The 21097-nt window shown below is 32.3% G+C and overlaps 1 protein-coding gene across 1 annotated transcript in view; it reads right to left on the bottom strand.

The window, feature by feature from the left end:
* The window catches only part of MS3_00010037 (uncharacterized protein), a gene marked incomplete at both ends in the record, with an annotated part of 95794 nt that overhangs the window by 13164 nt on the left and 61533 nt on the right, over positions 1-21097 (bottom strand). Inside the window, 5 exons of the mRNA XM_051218374.1 lie at positions 1639-1915; positions 2759-2876; positions 6814-6897; positions 9536-9840; positions 19618-19785. Of these exons, the coding sequence (XP_051073039.1) occupies positions 1639-1915; positions 2759-2876; positions 6814-6897; positions 9536-9840; positions 19618-19785 (952 nt within the window). The remainder of the gene's footprint in view (positions 1-1638; positions 1916-2758; positions 2877-6813; positions 6898-9535; positions 9841-19617; positions 19786-21097) is intronic.

The following is a 21097-nucleotide window of genomic DNA, read 5'->3' as shown; positions in this document are numbered from 1 at the left end:
AAACTCTTAGTCACCGGATACCGTGTGACCGCATCTCCTAAAGTTGTTCCCCTGTCTCATGGAATAAATCTCTAAGTCAAAGGCAAGGAGAATAGTTGCTTGAAAACTAACTGCTTCGAGTTAGGCACACGGACAATATCCCGGGCCACACATAATTCTAATGATAACTACTTTTTATGATATATATATATATATATTGGTGTTCTTTTGCATCGATGTTTGTCAGTTTAAATAAAAAATTCATACCTAACTTACATGAATTGTAAAGAAAAAACTAGTTTTTACTAAATACGTATTTTTCAGTTTTTAGCACCTATTCATACTACCGCCAGCAGCCAGCAGCAACGCAGAACTATGTATGTACGTACATCAGTTCGAGTTGCCATACCACATTAGCACAGAGATAATGCCCTTTTATACCAATGTTTGTAAGTTTAAATAAAAGAGTCATACCCAAATTACATGAATTGTAAAGAAAAATTCATTTAAAAAAATTAGTTACTACTACATATGTATTTTTCAGTTTATAACATCTATTCATACTACTAAACAGTACGATGAAGATTTGTTGGGACACGTCAACTCATTAAAGAAAGAACTAAAAATGATTAGAAAAAAAAACAGATTTATGCTGAAGCGTTTACAGCTGTAAAGACTTTATAAAGTATCGTCAGAATTACTGACAAGAATTTTATACTATTCTATGAAAATAGTGATTGTTATCGGCTATTGGTAAGCAAAAACTAATTTCTGAAAAATGTTACTATTCCCATCAGAAGCTTAAGCGAATCATAGCAATTTGTGAATATCTTCATTAACACTTATTATAATTTGTCGTTTGAATGCTTATTGTCTTGGCTCTTTTAATGCTACCTTTTGTATTTGGTTGTCGTTGATTGTTATATCGGAAACGCTTATCACTTATACTCGGAATGAGGGACCTCTGCAATTCCCACGACGCGAAAGTAAGAACACAAAGACTGGTATAAGTGATGATTTATTAACCCCAAAACACGACGACGACTGCACCTCTAGTCTAAAATACACGCATTTATGTATTGATTGTACACCCATTTTGATTAATAATTAGAATGTAATTCACATATATGAAACACATTTAGAGTTATAACAAATCACATACTGAGCATAGTTCATGTCAATCGGATACAAAAATATCGCATATTAGACAGAATAAAATATCATACGAGAAAGGAAAAGCAAATACTACATTGAGTAATCATTACATTGAATCTTGAACTAAAATCATAATGAGTAAACTCAATCGAAAATTGACTTTTCGTTTCATCATATCAACACTATTCCAAAGGAATCCGTTTGTTCAAAGAATGTTGCTCCAGTAATTGTGAGCGTTAATTACTCTACTTATCTAAAGAGATTCACTAGCTCTATCACATTGAAGATAAGAGTGACCCAAGAACGTACACATACGCCAGTTATGCGCATAATCTATTGATTAGGTGAGCTGACAAATTCCGTGAAATACAATCAGTCAGTTATAAGCAATTTTAAACGTATTTACATCAGTTCAAATTGTACAATTCTAGGTGTTTTATGGGATTTTTTAAAAAACTGAATTCATAGAAACCATGAAGAAAAATATTTTTATGTTCAACTTACTCGTTTGAATCTACATTTGAATATTCAGAATGATTAATAACAGTATTATTAACAGAATTTTGACTAGTAGAACGTGAACCTTTTGATAAGGAATTTTCAGCTGGTAGACGACGTCTAGTTGGAGGTAACAAAGATACACCACTAGGTGTATGACCTGATTTTAATTTAGGCGAAGATTCTTCTGGTTTTAAAGGATAATTCATACGAGTATTGTTAGATGATGGAGGTGGCCATGTTGAATGACTTGGAGGATGTTCACTAGAATCCAGAATTGGGACTTCAAAAAAAGAAGCAGAAAAAAAACCATCCTACTACAGAAGATTACTCTCTGAATGATGAAACAATTAGGCAAACATTACTGATTATAATGATTTTTATTTGCTTATTCGAGATTCAAAAGCCAAGAATAACAAAAAAATCCTCCTTTCAATGAAATTTACGAACGCACTAACAGGAAGACGATTCTTCGATAGATGAAAGTCACTAAAATTGATAAGAATCACTGTCATTTGTTTATTTAAACTAAGCATTAAACTAACTGAAATGATCTTTACGTAATCGATCGACAATACAAGAAATAATACATCACAAAATTATAATTTTCATTAATCAGCAGGTATAAACTCACTTCACTTAACAATTAGTCAGTTTCAAGTGACGTAGTACGTGAAAAATATACAGATCAGTTAAAAAAAATGCCAAACTACATTAGCGAAACGAGATGAAGTTATCAAGACAAATCTCAGGTTTGTATTATTAGTAACAGTAATAGTAGCAATAAAGACTAGGTTTAAATGATATGATTCGAAAATGAATTTGTGGTACACAAAGTGCCAAGAAGAATTCAGATATCAGGATCTAATGGAAGACGAAGAGTGAAGGTCAATCGATGGCGATGAGAAGTAACCTAAAGGACAAGTGTATTTTATTATCTAAGAAATGGATCAATTTCCTAAGGATTAGAGTGGTATCCAGTGGTTAAACTGGATTCCACTGCTAGCCACTATCCATCTTTGTTTAATCTTAAACAAGTCTAACCATGAAATCCTCCAGTCTATCAATAGCAAAAACAACAAAGTAATTTCATGAAAAAACAAAGAGAACTAGAAAATACACTTACAGGATTTATCATTGTCTAAATTTAAAGTAGTATTATCAATTGTTTCAGAATTTACTTGGTTCAAATTATTCTCTGATGGTTGTAAACTAGATAAAGAGGTATTTGATGCTTGTTTCGACTAGTAAAATGAAAGAGAAGAAAACGATAAATGTCAGACAACAAAAAAGTACTTTAATTATAACTTAATAGGTTAAATTAGAAAACTTGTAATCCATATAGTGTGCTTTTCTTCGTTTGTACAACATTCTATACACATGATTAACTGAAGAAAACAAAACTTGTGAACAGCATTAAATTGATATAGTTGTAATATTTTCACTTATGATAACCATTCAAATTGATAAGCAATAAGAATTTGTATACCGATTTGGTCACTGTTGTAATTTATTTGTTTATTCACTAATAATTGACTGATTTATACTGATCAATTACATCTCAATCTGATCATTACACTATGTAACTAGACAATGTGTGCAATTTGTTTATGTGGTGTATAGAGCAATTATCGATTGTTCTCTTAGCTTGACTTTATTGAAATCAGTAAGTAGGAATAGCTATTTATTAAAACTCTACAAAATAAGTCTCTAGGTAATTAACCACTAGATAATTTATAGTTATTTGGAAATTTGCCGTACAACTGAATAAACTCAAGCGTAGTTGTATCAGGTAAGAAACATTGAAGAATTAATGAGTATCGGGATAATTAGTATGATTATAATTAATTGAGAACATGAATCGATCAATGTCAGACCATCATTGAAAACCCGGAAGTTTCGTCTTACTATGGGATTCCTCAGCAGTGTGCACCCGCGATCCCACATACGCGTCTCAAACTCAGATCTTCGGTCTCACGCGCGAACGATTAACACCTAGACCACTGAGCCGGCATCCAACGGTGTTAATGTCTAACTTCGACTGTTCATGATCACAATTAAGTTAGTCAGTCAGTAACAACGTAGAACTTCGGACGTACGTACATCAGTTCGAGTTGCCATACCACATTAGCACACAGATGCAGTTGTCGATTCAAATCACGTAGTGGTAAAGGTAGAAAGAGTATAGGCAGTAATCGAGAAGATTAGGGTTTGGAGATGTTATTTAAAGAGTATAATACAGTGAAATAAATTTGGAAAGAGAAACAAAAAAGGGATATGAACAATTCAGAAGATTAGAATTCGGAGGAACACAAAGAGTGGATGCACCTGCGTCATTGTAAACGGCTTTGAGCCATGTCATTCAGGGTCTCTTACCATCGGTTGCTATCATCTCGAGGTCCCCAACCAGGTAGTCTACACCTACCGACATGACTCAGTCCACTTGTCAGTGATTTCATGGACTTGTGCCCTGTTTTGGTCTGGCCGCCCCTAGCTTTCCTCCATCTTACTCTTATACTACCGAACATCGCACGTCGAGGCAGTCGGTGGTTGGACATACGTAACACGTGTCCCAGTCATCTCAACTGATGAAGTTTCACTACTTCATCAATTGATTTGCCATCCTTACCTAGTATCCGTTTCCTAACAACTGCGTTACTTACTCGATGGTTCCGCGATATACGAGCAATATTTCGAAGACACCTATGATCAAGTACTAGTAACCTACGAATGTCTTCCACTCTTACCGGCCATGTTTAACTGCCATAAAGTAGGACGGAACGAACTGCTGCGCAGTAAACACGTTCTTTGGTTGATAGACGGATATCTCGCCTACGCCATAAATGACGCAAGTTGGCGAAAGCTAGTCGAAACTTCAGTATTCGTGCTGAGACTTCGTCACACATCAGACCACAACCCTATTATTAATAATGATAACTACACTGGATTCTTTCAAGTTCTAAAGACAAACAGTTGATAAAGAACAATATAGTATACTAAATTAATCCACAAACCTAGTTCATTTTAAACAGGTTATCATTGGAATTCATAGATTTTAATAAGAATAAAATAAGCATATAACAGTTTAATAAGAATGAGCTAAACAATTATTCTTTTCTGAGTAGAATATTACAGTATACAAATAGTTTTAAATTAAAATCTACATCTTAAAATAAGAACTAAATCAGTACATAAAATATAGGATAACCATTTATTAAGATACTCTGTAAACTGGTATACTTTTGTGGCCATAATTTAATACCTATAACATACAATACATAAATATATGCCTTAGCTATGTGTTTACTAGCCTGTTAATTATGAATGAGTAAATGTTTAAATGACAACTTTCTAATGATAATAATTCTATGAATATTAAATTGCTATGTAGAGAAAAACAATTGATAACTAATCTCGTCTCCAAGAGAAAGAGAGAGAACAAAAAAAAGAGATTCAAGTATAAAACAATGACATTTGACAGCCGATATCAAACAAGTGAATTCTTTTCACTTCATCACTAAACGTTTTTTTATTATTTTGGTCAATTTAAATTCTGATTTACAAATCATTTTATTTAGAAGGCTTGAAAATAGTATTACATACGTTATTGAATAGAAGGCCCCCAAATGCCCTGATACGGCCGAGAATGAGGACAGACCGCTCTCCCTCTCGGAACGCTCTCACATGGCCACGTGAATACAACCACTGCCAAGAAAGTCCTATTTACTGCCTTCTTGCGGCATTACTGTTGTTTACGAAATTGAGAGGACGCTTTAACCGAGTTGATGGACACGGAGAGTCCGCCTACGGTAGTTGGAAAACCCTGATTCTAAACTAGTGGTGCACATGGACTCCAATATATTGAGGGAACAAATGGTGTATGAACCAATCGTTGGTCACCGGTTACCATGGGACTGCATCTTCTTACGTTGCTCCACTGCCTTGTGGATCAGACCTTTAGGTCGAAGGCTCCGGGTGTGGCTTCCCAAGAAAACTACCTGCTTCGGTTTGGGCAACTAGGAAGTATCCTAGCCCTCACACAAATCAAATGATATTTGTGTGGCGCATATGTATCTGGTGCCCCACTGTACCAATATCTTTGTGTTCAAATAAATAAATATAAAATATTGAATAGAAGATATTATTTAGTAATTGAAATGTATTAGCCAGCGAGATCGCCTTCAAAAAAAATAGTTGTAAATCTTAATTTCATTCGCTAAAAACAAACATTCACAATACTGATATCAAAAAAGATCTTGGTAAAATTCCATAATTAAATCGGTGAAAAGTTTAGAGATAGACGAATTCAAAACCGAATTCTACAAAGTTATAAGAGAAAGGAGAAGAAACTATATAGTGAGATAACTGTAACTACGACCTAGACTTTAAACAGTACATTATGCCCTAAGCTAATTCTAATCATAATAACTATTAGTTAGAATGTTGAACTACAACAAACGAAAAATTCTCTTCACAATAAATACTAATCAGGTAGCTTAATTCAACTGATGTATAAATGGATTAACAATATTTCCATGACTTAATTTATCTAGTCCAATTATTGTCATCACCAATCATATATGTGAGTAATCTATTCAGTAAAAAAAATCCCTTTTTCTTATCATTTCTTGCTTGCCAACTCAATTAGGTAATATAATAGTTTTTCTCTGCTAAAGGTTTCACTCATTTCTAGCCTTAAGGTTGAATCAGCTAGCCTATCGTGTCAAGGCCATAACCTTGTTCGAGACAAGTTCTCTTCCGTATATTATTGAGCAGATAGACCGAGGACGATATATATCACCAACTCCGAAGCTGGGTAATACAGATTTAAATACTAGTAGTGCTAATATGAATTAAATGTTAGGCTTTAAAACTCCTAATCGACAATACGATTGTCTACAAAACAAAATCTATTCACAGTAGAACGTCAAACAATAACATAAACTGTATTTGTTTTCTCAATTAACTAATCATGATGACCGAAAAAAAGGTTATAAAATACTGAATAAACACTTGCGTCTTCTTTCTACTAGATAAACAATCAAATAAAAAACACATGCAAACCATCAAAACAAATCTATTGAAGCATATAGATCTTGGATCAACATACAACACAATTGTAATCAATGTACGAGGAATAAATAAACCAAGCAACAGCTAGAAAATCAATTTAGAACATACCAGTGTAGAATTATCACGAAGTTTTTGTAATTTTTTCGATTTCTTCTGTAATATTCTTTGTCGAAAACTATGCGATACACACGCCTAAAATAATACGAATAATCATAAAATAGGAAAGAAGAAACAAATAAGAAAAATAGAACTAATAACAACATACACAACATTCTTTCTACACAATAGATGGATTGTTGCTAGTAAGAGGATAAACTGGAAGCACGTTATGTCTTAAATGGGGCTCATTAGTTAAATGTACCTAAATCCCACTGTTGATGTTTACTCTATGATTCAGATTCAACCAAGATTATAAACAATCGTATAGTTCAATTTCTATTTATATTAATGAAGCTAATATTTTTTTTATTCAATAGAACAAACAAATAAAAAAAACTGAGAAAAGGAATTTACTCTCACATTTCATTTTCCTGATGAAAAAACTCTTTCTTCATCTTTCTCTCCACATTTATATATATTGCTTTAGTTCTTAGAAAGTCAAAGAAAATCTTGAGTCAAGATAGATGGGTTAGCCGACAGTCAAAATTTTTCCTATCTAAAATACTAAGGGAACGGTACATCTAAAAAGTAGGCTGTAATTTATATATATATATATATATATATATATATATATATATATAATTAGAGTTCCATTTCAAGATGAAGTCAGTAATTAGCGCCATAAGGTCAATCAAAAATAACTGGACATCGGTGCACATCTTGTAAGTAAAAACTTAACTGGTTTAAGAAAAAGGTTAAAAAAAAATCGATCACTACTGGAGATTAATGTATTAAAAATTAACGAATGTGTGATATAATACGGCTTTTCTTTCTCCCTGAATATTATTAGTATCTCTACTGCTATGGAATTCGCGCTGATAATTTCATCTCACTGTATGTAAATGTGATATGCCGACTTAAATCAGTATATAAATGTGCTAAGTTCTATGTCCTGTTTGACTGACTGATACAATATTGAGTAATATATTGTAGATAGGTGCTTTCAATTAATAAGATACGAAGTTCGTTGAGGAAATTATTCACTTAGAATAGGACTAATATTAGAGTTAATGGATTGAATAAAAGTAAAAAAGGATTCAACAGATGTTTACGTTTTGATGGTTTTCTAAATGAAGTCAGATTAACTTCTAAAAAATTTTGATTTAGTCATTAGACAAAACGATATACAAATATGTAAAAATGACAGTATTCACTTTCAGTGAAATCTTTAAATTAATCAGTTAATCACTGACTATTAAGTGAAACAAAAAAATACCTGGTATTTTTGTATGAATCATTTTAACATATTGCTATAGAGAAGGAGAATGTGATTTGGGTTAGTTGCATTAACTTTTCATAAAAGTTAAACTAACCATAACAGCTGTTTGACATTGAAATATTCAAGTTAATAGGCGAAAATTAGAATGAAGATTGACATATGAACTTATATCAATCAGTTTTAATACCATGTATTGTAAAGAAGAATGAAAGAACAAGCGACTAAATGATAGTAATTCTTCAGTCGTTTCATAGTATCTTTCATAGCAGCGTCTCAATCAGTAGGATATCCTAAACTTTATTAAAATAGTAATTAGGGTTCCGTTTCAAGATAGAGTCAGTAATTAGCATCGTAAAATCAATCAAAAATAACTGGACATGGGTGCGAACTCCTGTTGAGTCTCACCTTAGGACAAAACAGGTTTTTAGTCCTCCTGATATAAAAGCTTTAAATGTTTAAAATGTAAAAGTATACGAAAACATTAAAAAATAATTACTTCGAAGATTTTAAGTGTGTTTTCTTTTTGTAAGCAAAATTTCAGATCATATCATGCTTATAATGCTAATCATAATCATAATAATAACATTAACTCGAAACATAGAAAAATTGTTTCTAGAAAAGCATAAACAAGTTGACTTCATTTTAAATGAACCTTGATAAAATGTCAAACATCATTGGTCGTAGTGATATAACGAATGAATCTTTATCAGCTATAAAATAGCTATAATAGTTTCATCATAAATCCATAAACATTGATGAATTATTAGTAAACTTATGATTCGATCGTGAGATAACAGGATTAATGAAACTAAACATTTACTGACAATTGATTGATCACTTAATAGTGATGCAATGTGTATGCAGTCATTCTTAGTACAGATTACATTGCATCTATCAAGTTTCAATGGGGTCACTAGTCTACATGATAACTATTACTTAAACTGTATGAATATATGACCATTTAAATGACTAAAATTTGGTCAGCACTATGCAGGACTTAACATATACGACGTTTTACACTGCTCAGTGATCGATTATTGTAAATAGGTCTTTATCATACAGTAGCTCACTAGTAGTCCAGAAAGCTCAGTTTTAAAGTCTCTGACTGTGAAGTTGGTTGACACGAGATCAAAACCACCAAGGGGGAGGGGGAATCAGTTCCCTCAGGATTATAAGTGCACCTTGGTGACGAGTGTCAAATAGGACGAAACATAGGTCCATGATTTCCTGTAGATAACCTCCAACCACCACTTTATATCTCCACATTATTTATAATCTTAAGTTTCCAAGAATTGGATATCATTCTGCTGAAATGATTTCAATAGAAAATCAGAAAAATTTACCCATCACATATTAAAGAGAACAATAATCAATCAAACATATTTTTAGTCTGTTACATATGAGCAACACTGAAAAACGTTCAGATATATGATTATAAATAAAAGCACAAACCTCATGTGTTCCTCCTTTCGAATCAATATCACATACATTTGGAGTGGAATTAGCAGATGTAGCATATGATGTATCATTTAAACCGATACCAAGTAGGATATTGGAACCTTCAAGTTCATTATCTTTAGATAAATGATGAATACCATGTTCTAGTTGATTATGTTCATTATGTTTAGAATTCGCTGGTGTTTGTCTTCCACTAGGATTGATATTTGCATTTATTGACAATTTATTTAATGATTGTGATGATGAGAGTATAGTGTTTGATTTCCCACTTGTTACTAACACTGGTTGCTCAAATAAACCTGAAATAAGTAAGCATAATAAATAAGTTCAAACGATCAAAACATAAACTCAGTGATCATGTGATATAATGTCTATTGAAAGATCTGAATATCTATAATTCAATCTAGTGAGCAGTCATAAGTAAGTGCTATTGACGTATGGTTAAAATAAAGAACGAAACCTCTGTCAACTATCTTCAGTTTTAAACGATTAAAATAATACAAAATCTCCATGAAAATCACTTAAGGAAGGAATAAACTGATGCTCCAACTATAATAATGTTCGTATAATTAGATAGAATCCCTAGTTCACATACAATAAAATGTATGCAATGTAAAATATTCTAAACAAATAAACACTTAGGTTTTTGAGAAGTTTAGGATGGCTGTAAAACCGGTTTATTGTACGATTTGTTTCGCAGATATTTAGTAAGAGATATTTTTACGAACTATATAACACTTGACAAATACATATATTCAGTTTCAAGCACACTGAACAGGAATATTTTTACCCTAGATGAAAGAGAGAAGTTTATTATTAATTATGTACCGGAAACGGTAGGATAAAAATTATTATTCTGATAATTGAAATATTTAAGAAAAAGAAGAGAAGATGAGTTATTTGAATTCACCCATGAAAAGTGGTAACTATACATTTTAGAAAGTATCAGTCAGTAAGTACGTTACAACGTAAGACCAGGCATATATAGGCATCGGCCCAAGTTGCAACACATCATTAGCACAACAAAACGAACACCAAATTCACAGAAGTAGTTAATTCAGTGGTGATAATATACGAAACATAGTTTAAAGGAAAACAAAAAGTGTATACACCTACGCCATTGTGATCGATCCTGAGCTGTCTCACCTAGAGTCTCCAACCACTGGTTACAATAATTGCGCGAACCCTAACCAAGTAGTCTGCATCTACCAACATGGCTCAGACCAGAAGTTAGTAACTTCCAGCACTGATGCCACGTCTTGGTTTGACCTCCCCTAACTTTCTTATAACTATCTCCTACACTAGTCAGCATTGCGTGTTATGATAATCGGTGGTTGAGTATGCGTAATACGTGGCCCAACCATCTCAGTCGATTCAGATTCATAGCCTCATCAACCGATTTACCATCATTCCTGTAAAACATGTTGAGATGTTAGGTATGATGGAAGTTACTCAATAGGTAACCCTAAACTTCTATTACATTTAGGGTTTTTGTTAAATACCCCCAACCACCAGACAATACTAAAAACGTGTAACTAAATAAAAAGCAATACCAAGGCATTCTCTTACGATACACATATACCAACGCAGGCTAATCAACTAGAACCCTGAATATCAACAGTAGGAAAATAGAAAATCTTACTAATAATTTATAGAAACAGTTTAAAATGCAGATGTTCATTGTAAACTCCAGATAGAAACGAAAGCAATATACAAACAGAATACACACTAAATAATAAATCTTAAAATCTACCCAAATTATCACGATGACGACCAAAGTCAAAACTAATTTTTGTATGTAACTGGATCTTAATGCAAATCAATAATCGAAAAAATCTTTACATTTTATTGTAACATAGTCTATTCATGTAAATCATACAACTACAGTTCAAATCACTAACACAATAGTTACAATCTCATTAAATATTATCACTTTATAACTTTTGAACTAATGATGATGTAATAAAAAGAAATAAACAATGTAATTGATTATTGGTGGGGATGGGGTGGGGAAACGGGAGATGTAGAATCTTTGAAATACAACGTATGTAAATGAAAATCAACTTTAAAATTCATATATTGATTTAAGGTGATTGTTGTTAAGTGACATTTTAACTTTTATTAAATAAATTTATTCAAGGTGAACTTTGTTTATTGATTTTCAATGTTTTTTTCTATTTCTTCATTGATTTATTCACAGTGATTATAAACTCTGTGATAATTACTTAGTTTGATACAATACAATCATTAAATAATTAATATATAATTGAATAAAATTGAAGGTGAATTAACTTCTTCTAGGGTGTCGATCAACAAGGCTTTTACACAATAACTGGACTTTTTACTATATATATATGTATATATTTAAACACATAAACATAGGTACAAGGAGGCACCAAATAGATATGTGCCACATAAATCATTCGATTTGTGTGACGGATGTCATACTGCCCGGGTACCCAAACAGAAGTAGGTGGTTTCTTTAGAACGCCACACCTCGACACTTTGAACTATTGGTCTAATCCATAAGGCAGTGGAGCAACGTCAGGAGATGCAGTCCCATGGTAGCCGGTGACCAACAATTGGTTCATATGCCATTTGTTCCCTCAGGATCCTGGAGCCAGCCCATATACACCATTGATTTGGGATCAGGGTTGCCCAACTCCCCTAGGTAAAACCATATCCACTACCCAGGTTCCTAAACCCAAAGGTAAGTTCATCTTTAGTTGAATCGACAACTATTATACGTCTGGTTGATATGGCTCAGAATCGATCACAATGGTGTAGGTGTATACACTCTTTGTCTTCCTTGAAACTATGAGATTAAAATTACCTAATAGCTTCCTTTCTACGAACTAATTCTTTCTCTCTGTATCATATCCTTATGTGCAATCTTTTTTTATTTAACACTACTATTGAAATAACGGCTTCTATGAATTTGCTGTTCATACCGTTGTGCAAATGTGGTATAGTAGCTTGTAGGGATGCATATATGTGCCTGGTCCAACGTTGTAGATGACTGACTGAGTTGATTTCATAAAGTTAGATTATTACAAATGTACTATTTATCACTATAAAGCCATTTACAATGGTATGCAATAGAGAGAAATATAAGGAGACTAGTTTATTATTTTTTCTATATATTCTGCTCTCTAAAACATCGGATAGACCAATACAAAAGAAGGTATTTGGAAACGATAGTTTTACATCATCCCATTATAATGAATGTAGCTTTTGCATCAAATCTGAATAATTTATCAAACTAATAAACTAAACTCAAAATAATAAAAAAAAAAACAATAATGAAGATACATTCTGGAAAGTACATTTAACCATTTGAGATTTTACTTTTACTAAAATAAACAAAAACAAAAAAAGACCAACCTATTTGTGTAATGAACTATTTAATTAAAATTATATTACAATTGCCTTGTTGCAATACTATAAAATTTTATTTTCGCCATTTATCCATCATATAGTTTGTTATATCCGGATGGAGTATAAAAGAATAAAAATCGCTAGGAACTAGCTATAAAGTAATATTACAATTATTCTTGTTGTATCTGTTTTATTATAAACTTCCGTTTAACATATTGACTACTATTATGTGATTTACTATTTTTTTAAGTTATAGTTCCAATTCCCAAGTTACAGCCTTTAACACTCAAAGTCACTTTTCGGTTGAACTTGTATAATTGTTATTTTCTATTTTATGGTATAATGTTGTCTGATTTGTTTGTATATAAAACAAGTATGTCTGAAATATACGTTTCGTGTCGCGGAGGCTGAAGGTGTTGTTCTGAACTGAACCGACTGGGTTTAGGCAAGAAGCTACTATTTCAAAGGACCAAAAAGAAATCTAAGCCGTTCGAATAGGTTTATGCGTCATTAGTCTGGTCGTAAAAGTCGGTGTCTAATTGGTAATCGTATCACGTGATATAATTATTCGGCCATAAAGACATAACACATTTAATGCATAATTTATATAATTTAATAGTAATGAAATTGATATTAGGTATGTTCTATTTTGTAGAATATATAAAGTGTTTTTTCTTCTAGAACTAATTATCAATGATCACCGATGAATACATGCAGGTATACTGGTTGTTGATTTATGTAACACCCTGAAATGTTACCGATCTCGAAATAAAACAGACTGACTCAACATCTGGAATTCAAAACAACTGTCAACCAACAACAAAGTCGGAATTTTCAATACAAATGTCAACACAGTTCTACTGTATGGGGTGGAAACTTGGAGAACTACAAAAGCCACCATACACAAGATATAAGTGTTTATTAACAATTGTCTACGAAAAATACTTCGGATCCGTTGGACAGACACTATCAGCAACACCCTACGATGGAAGAGAATAAAGCAGATTCCAGTGGAGGGAAAAGTGCTGGAAGTGGATAGGACACACATTGAGGAATGCACGCAACTGCGTTACAAGGCAAGCCCTCACATAGAACCCTCAAAGCCAAAGGCCAAGGGGAAGACCAAAGAACATATTCAGTCGAGAAATGGAGATAAAAATAAGAAAAATGAACAAAAAGTGGATAGCACTAGAAAGGAAGGTGGTGGACAGAATGGGTTGGAGAATGCTGGTCGGCGTCCTACGCTCCATTGGGAGTAACAGGAGTAAGTAAGATAAAATTAAACTATTCTATATTGATCCTTTGAAGTGTTTAGTTTAAATGCAAAGTCGATAATATTGCAAGCACTAAACTTGAATTACTACTCTATGAGTAAATTGAAACGATTAGATTAATAATCAAGACGAAAGTCGAATATGTTTGTGAACAACTGAGAAATCATTAAAACAATTATCATTAAAATGCACTAAGAATATAAAGTTCACGTTTAATAGCGAAATTCATAGACAAATAGATAAGATCGACATGAATTCACCATTATTTCTTTTACTAAACTAGAAAACATTTCAGTGGTACAACTTACACAAGTCATCCAATCATGTTAACAATGTTAAAAGTAAGAATTTAATGTAGTGAGTGAGACATCTGGTGTGTGACGAAAAGTATGTTAAGATTGTGTGTAATTGTAAATGGAACTGAATTGTGGAAAGAAAGTTCATTAATTATTTATCACCTAAAATTTAAACAAATGTCCTTAAATAAATCCCTTTGTTTGATTACTAATACTTTTATGAGGCTTTACTCATTGTACTCCGATAATCTATCCAATTTTATGGTTGTTATTACGCAACTATAACATTAAATTTCATTCTCTAGAAACATGTAACCGTGTGTTTTGAAATTTCTTCTCTAGAATTTGGTACAAAAAAAATATTCACCCAACTCTTCATTCCATAACTGTTATCGTTATTTTACAAATACAAATACATACCTTAAATAAAAGTTTTCTTTGAACATGGAATATTCTTTGCTGAATTCTCCATGTGTTTTTTTTTTATTTATTGAAGGCAGTTAGTTTAAAATATACTTCTAGTCAAAATTCAAATAAATTTAACAATCCATTTCAAAGTGTGAGATTATCTATCATATTTTGATTTTGTTCAAACAAACAATATGAAAGATATTATGATATTGTTAGTATCATGAAAATAAAGTTTTTCATGAGAACACTTAAGAAAAATATGCAAATTAAGTATAGCATCAAGTAACATCGTCAAAATATTGGTAAATTAAAGTTAATACGCATCTCCAATTTAGTCAGAGAAGATCGACATAAAGCTCAGAACAAATGTGTATTATCCCAAGTTAACATCCTAAATGGTATGCATTTGCTTATTTAATTGATTTTATATCGTTGCTATGACGCCAAACAGACATATATATTTATACATATATATATTTATTTTTTCGGTTATCGAAATAAACACTGATCTATTATTATCATCCTTTGTAATATTTATCCACTAAAATTAATTAAAAAAGATACTCAAATGTATGACTTTTGAAATTGAAATTTTTACAATGATTAAGTAAACTCTTCAAATATATATCTAATTTATCAAGTAGTCATATCATCAAATATTTTGATGTTAAACAGTAGCATGTGGTCGTCAATCACACAGTGAATCTTGATCAACGTATAACCTGGCTCAATGCCCATTGTCCCAAATTAACATACTATATCAGCACACACGACCTGATCAATTTGAAATATGAATAAATAACGAATCATAGTGATGTAGTAACAATGACTACAAGAATGACCAACTTTTGAGAATACAGCGCAATCAAAGAGACTGATTGGAAAGGTATATATATCTATATCTGTAGAGCAAAGCTGCGAGTGAAGATCTGTAGGAAGATAAAGAGTGAAGGAACCTCAACTTCGGTTGGTTGCTGAATTCGAGATATGTCAACCAATGTCTCCGTCCACTGGTCGTCATCATTGTGGTGTCGATTCCAACCAGATAGTCTGTACATGTCTACACAACTCAGACCAATGATCAATGACTTCATGAATTAAAGAAGGAACGAATCGAGCGAAGAAATTTCTTCCCATTTGGAAAGTAATACAAAGTGGATTGCTATACGGTTTACACATGTACTTTGATTGAGAGACGAACATCTCGGTTACACTACAAGTTGACAAATGCTCTATTGATTCGTGCCAAAAGTTTGTTATTTTATCGGAGTTTATGATACTATCAATATAAATGAAATGTTCAGTATAATCAACTAATTCACTCTCTATCATTAGTTTCAGTTTATCACAGTTGATAGATAATAATCATGTGGTTCAATGACATAAAACATAAACAATTCAAATCACTTGGAATAATTTACCATATTACATTTACAAATTATATATATATATATATATAATATTAAACTTGAGGAAGATTTAATTATAAACCATACGTTACATTGAGATGGTGGAGAAGATTTGTAGCTCCATAATTCCATCAATATAAATTTAAATTCACCTCATTGCACAAGCAAGTGGCTATCAAGACTCAGTAGCTGAGTGGATAACGCGATGGCGTTCAAAGCGAATGGTACTGGGTTCGAGTCCCAGAGTGAACATCAACGCTGAGATGCAGGTACATTCAGCTAACGAGTACAAAATAGGACGAGACGCGCGTCAAACTGGATTCCACTGCTAGCCACTATCCATCATTGCTTACAAAAAGCTTGTGAATTAAGGCAATACGCACAGTATGCACTTACGCCAATAACAGACCGATCAATTGCAGTCTTAAACCTCAATGGGAAGATACAAGCCAAACAATACAAAGTGCATACATTACATTTTTTTAAAAGATCCTATTCTAATGATTAATTTATTTTATTGAATAATTTAACTATGGTTATTAGAAATTTAAAACTCTACAATTTATTTATTCAGTTACAATTAAAAGTTGAGATACGCCTATTTAGATTATGAATGTCAATCGTTTCAAATCATTTTTTATCTATCTGCTATTGTTCTTATTATAAGTAGAATTTCAGAAAATTAACTATAAAATGTGATTAGAACAAGTCCTAACAATTTGATATATTGTTATATTCCGATCAGCATAATGAATGGTAACTTTGGGATCCATTTATGGACAAATACTATACGTATATTTTTATCGTATAATTGTTAAATAACTAAACTATTCATATTCATGTTTCTCTTATCATAAGCTTTATTATAACCCATGAACTATTATTATACGATTTACTATTCTTGAATTATGCTCCCACATTCACAGCCACATTTGGTTAAGACTTGTACAAATGTTGTTTCCTATTTTATGGTACGATGTGGTCTGTTTGATTAGTATATAAACCCAGTGTGTTTGAAATAAATGATTCATGTCACAGAGACTGAGATTAGTGTTCTAGAGTTAACAGGCAGGGCTAGGCGGGAAGCCTTACCGATAAAGACTTTAGACTGCTCGTACTTGTTTTATGCGTCATTGGTCCGGTCGATAAATCACTGTTCTCTAATTGGCGGTATCATTACGTTATGCATTAATAGGACACAGGGCACAAGTTATAACATATATATAAACACAATAAAAGATTTATTGAAAAACGTCTCCTGACAAATAAACCCAATCCTATTGATATCGCGAGTAAGAGAGCTAAATCAACTGGAATGTAAATGACATATTGAAATTGATATGCTTGCCAATTTTATGTAACATATATTCACATCATCAAAAGGATTATAGATGCTTAATTGTATAATATTTTGATGGTGAAGAAATTCTAACACTTCACTTCTATCTGAAGTTTGTGCTGATGATGTCATTCAGAAGAAAGATGAAAGCTCCACGACCAAACTATCCAGCTCAGAGAACAAAACTCCATCAAAGTCATCCACCTGAGCTACAAATCTTCTCCACCATCTCAATTGTATAATATGGTGAATATGTTTCAACATACAGTAAATTATTGAATCATTATTGTCACATACAACTCAGTTGAATTCACACACATCTGACAACTAATCTAATTGTAAATAAATTATATAGAAAGTAGTGTAATCTTAAAGCACTTTGATTTCTTTCGGGAGTCAAATAAATCCTTATCACCATTCTTCGTGCCTTTTACTATTGTGTTCAAGTTGCCGTGTAGATTCAGTTTGATGTTACTAAAAGCGGCTAGGACATTAAATCGAGCATTCAATTGGCAAGGCTTATCATCCATAAAAAACAGCTTATAACAAATTGCAATAAAAAAGCACGTAACAAACTTAGTCGGAATGTAACCCAGTGATTGACGATATCTTAGTACATTGAAATGTTGGTATTAAAATTTTTATTATGCGATTAGTAAATTCTGGTACTAGATACAATTCATATTGAAAAAAACTTGTTGTGTTATGCTTTTTGGATGATCATAACTTGCATGCCTAGTGAAGTTTATTGAAATATTTAAATGAATGATTAATAATTCTCTACTGTAACCAATTATACAGCCTCGAATAAAGCGATTATCTTTGTAGTTATCAGTTTTGATTCAACAAAGATCTCTTTCGATGGATATATCTAGATCAACAAAGGATAGACTCTTTTAGGTTAAGACGCATACAAAAACATAAGGAGTAAGAAATATCTACATGTTTGTATCCATGGTTACAACCTACTTATTGGATGTAAATTTTTAACGATTGGTGATACAATCTAGGTATTAAAACTTAAGTGTCACTAAAGGCTTGTGGAGATTGTTGAATTTGGACAGATCTGAGTGAGACCACCGTTGAAAACCGGGAATCAAAGGACGGTCGTTAGATAATAACACCATTGGATGCTCACTCCGTGGTCTAGAAATTAGGCGCGAGACTGGAGATCCTGGGTTTGATCCCCGCGTGCAGAGTTGTGGGTGTGCACCACTGAGAAGTTCAATACTCAGATGAAACGGCTGTCCAGTGCTTCCAAATTTTCAATGATGATCAGACTTAGATTGGTTCGTGATTTCAATTTAAAAGTGAAAGCAATATAATACAAATGACTGATTCAAGTAATTGTATTATCTTATTTTTCCAGGTCTGCCTAACACACTCGGTACAACGTAGCAAAATTAGAGATGAAATAACTTCATCATGTGCTAATTTTTAATATCAGCAATCAGTCAGTTATGATCGACGTAAAGCCTGGCACAAATAAATGTTGACCAACGTTAGCTTATCTCATTACCAACGTGAAACGAATGGTAAAAGATTAATGGAAAAGGAAGCGAAACAATGTAGGAGCATTGGTAATCAGAAAGATTGAACATCAAGAACATTCTTCAACCGTAAAGACAAGTTGGAACTATGTGTATCAACGAATTGGAGATCCAGAGGAATTTTAAGTTACTGAACACACCTGCGATTACGGTCGATAACACCTAACGTCACCAACCACTGATCGTCTTGGGTTTCGACTAGATAATGTGCATTTACTTACGGGTCTTACATCAAGTCAATTACCTTATGTACAGTGATAAAAAAACAACTTCTGATAGCTTTCACATATTCATATAGATAGAGTTACAAGTTATTGAATTTATGCTTTCAACAAATATCTCCTAATATAGTTTAACATAATTAATTACAACAGTTCATAGAATAATTAAGTAATAACATTAATATATATTCAATTTACCTCGACCAACAATATTGAAAGAAGTGGATAATGGAGCTGGTACTGTTGTTGTTGTTGTTGCTGTCGACGTTGATGATATAGATGATGATGTTGTAGATAATTCGGTAGACATTAAAGGATTAATTGCATTTCCTGTATTCCCTATACTAGATTGAATATTGTGTTGACCTGAGCGTATATAAATTGATGTTTTCGGAAAAAAAGCGACAATAGAAGAGAATTATTAATTAAAAATATGAACATTTCATTTTGTAAGTAATGAAAAGCGGAATTGACTAAGATAGTACACGTTACATTCTTAATCAAGCATATCGTAATACACAACATTGATTAGAATTGAGTGATAAACAATAATAGGGGGAAGGTTTTTTCCGTTAAAATGCAAGAAAAAAAAGGTTTCAATCAAAACTACACAATTTTTATATGGTAACTAATCCCATTACTAATTTATCAATCAAAATTACAAAGAACAAAAATATGGTCATAATATGAATAAAACGATAGATCCTAATGCTTAGATTGTATAAACACCACAATGAGTTATGTACACAGTTGGAAAAGAACAAAGACATATACCGTTTGGATAAGACAACAAAAAATAGGTAAAGATTACATATTTACGTATAATGACCATGGAATAGATTGGTTGTATACCAGCTTTTTTTTCATAGTTTCAGGAACTGACCAAATATTATGGAACCACAACATGTAACTTGAGGCTTTTTATCAATTGTTTTTCAACATTACATTTATCTTCTGAAGCATTGACAGAACAAATTATGAACGACATGACATGAGAAAAACAACGTTAAAGTGTTCTTTAACAACTTCACTTTTTATATTAATCACGAATAGACTATATATTTTAAAATCAATTCATTCGATTTACAGAATTATAAATAATATATATTAGGATCTAAATTTTTGTCTACCGTTTGGAGATAAATTGATAATGGCTACAATTGATGGGATGGAAAATTCAAGGTGACTGTAAGTCAGAAACATGTTACTTAGTGTTCTTTAAGTAGGTATGGATGGTAGCTAGCAGTGGAATATAGAATGTAGGTTACTCCTTATCTAACACTCGTCAACTGAATGTACTTTCATCTCAGAATCGATGTTCACTCCCGGACTCGAACCCCGCAACGTCCGCTAAAAATGCTATCACGTTATTCACTTAGTTAGTAAGTCCAGATATCCACTGGACTGTACAATAGGGTGGATTTTAAATCATAAACAATGGTTATTCAAATCTACTCATTGATGTTTAGGACTGTAATTGATCAATCTAATTTAGTACATGGGCATCCTGGGCAGAATACCTTGGTATTACCATCAAGTCACAAGCATCTTTTAAAGCAGAAATGAATTATGTCACTCAATAGGAATATAGAGTTAATTTGTACAGGATGCATATATGTCAAAACAGACTGATAAATTGCAGTTCTAAACACCAATGAGAAAATCCAAAGAATCAATA

The sequence above is a fragment of the Schistosoma haematobium genome, chromosome 1 (assembly GCF_000699445.3).
Source record: "Schistosoma haematobium chromosome 1, whole genome shotgun sequence".
Lineage (NCBI taxonomy): Eukaryota > Metazoa > Platyhelminthes > Trematoda > Strigeidida > Schistosomatidae > Schistosoma > Schistosoma haematobium.
The sequence above is the reverse complement of the archived record's forward strand: the minus strand, read 5'-3'. Positions and strand labels throughout refer to the sequence as shown.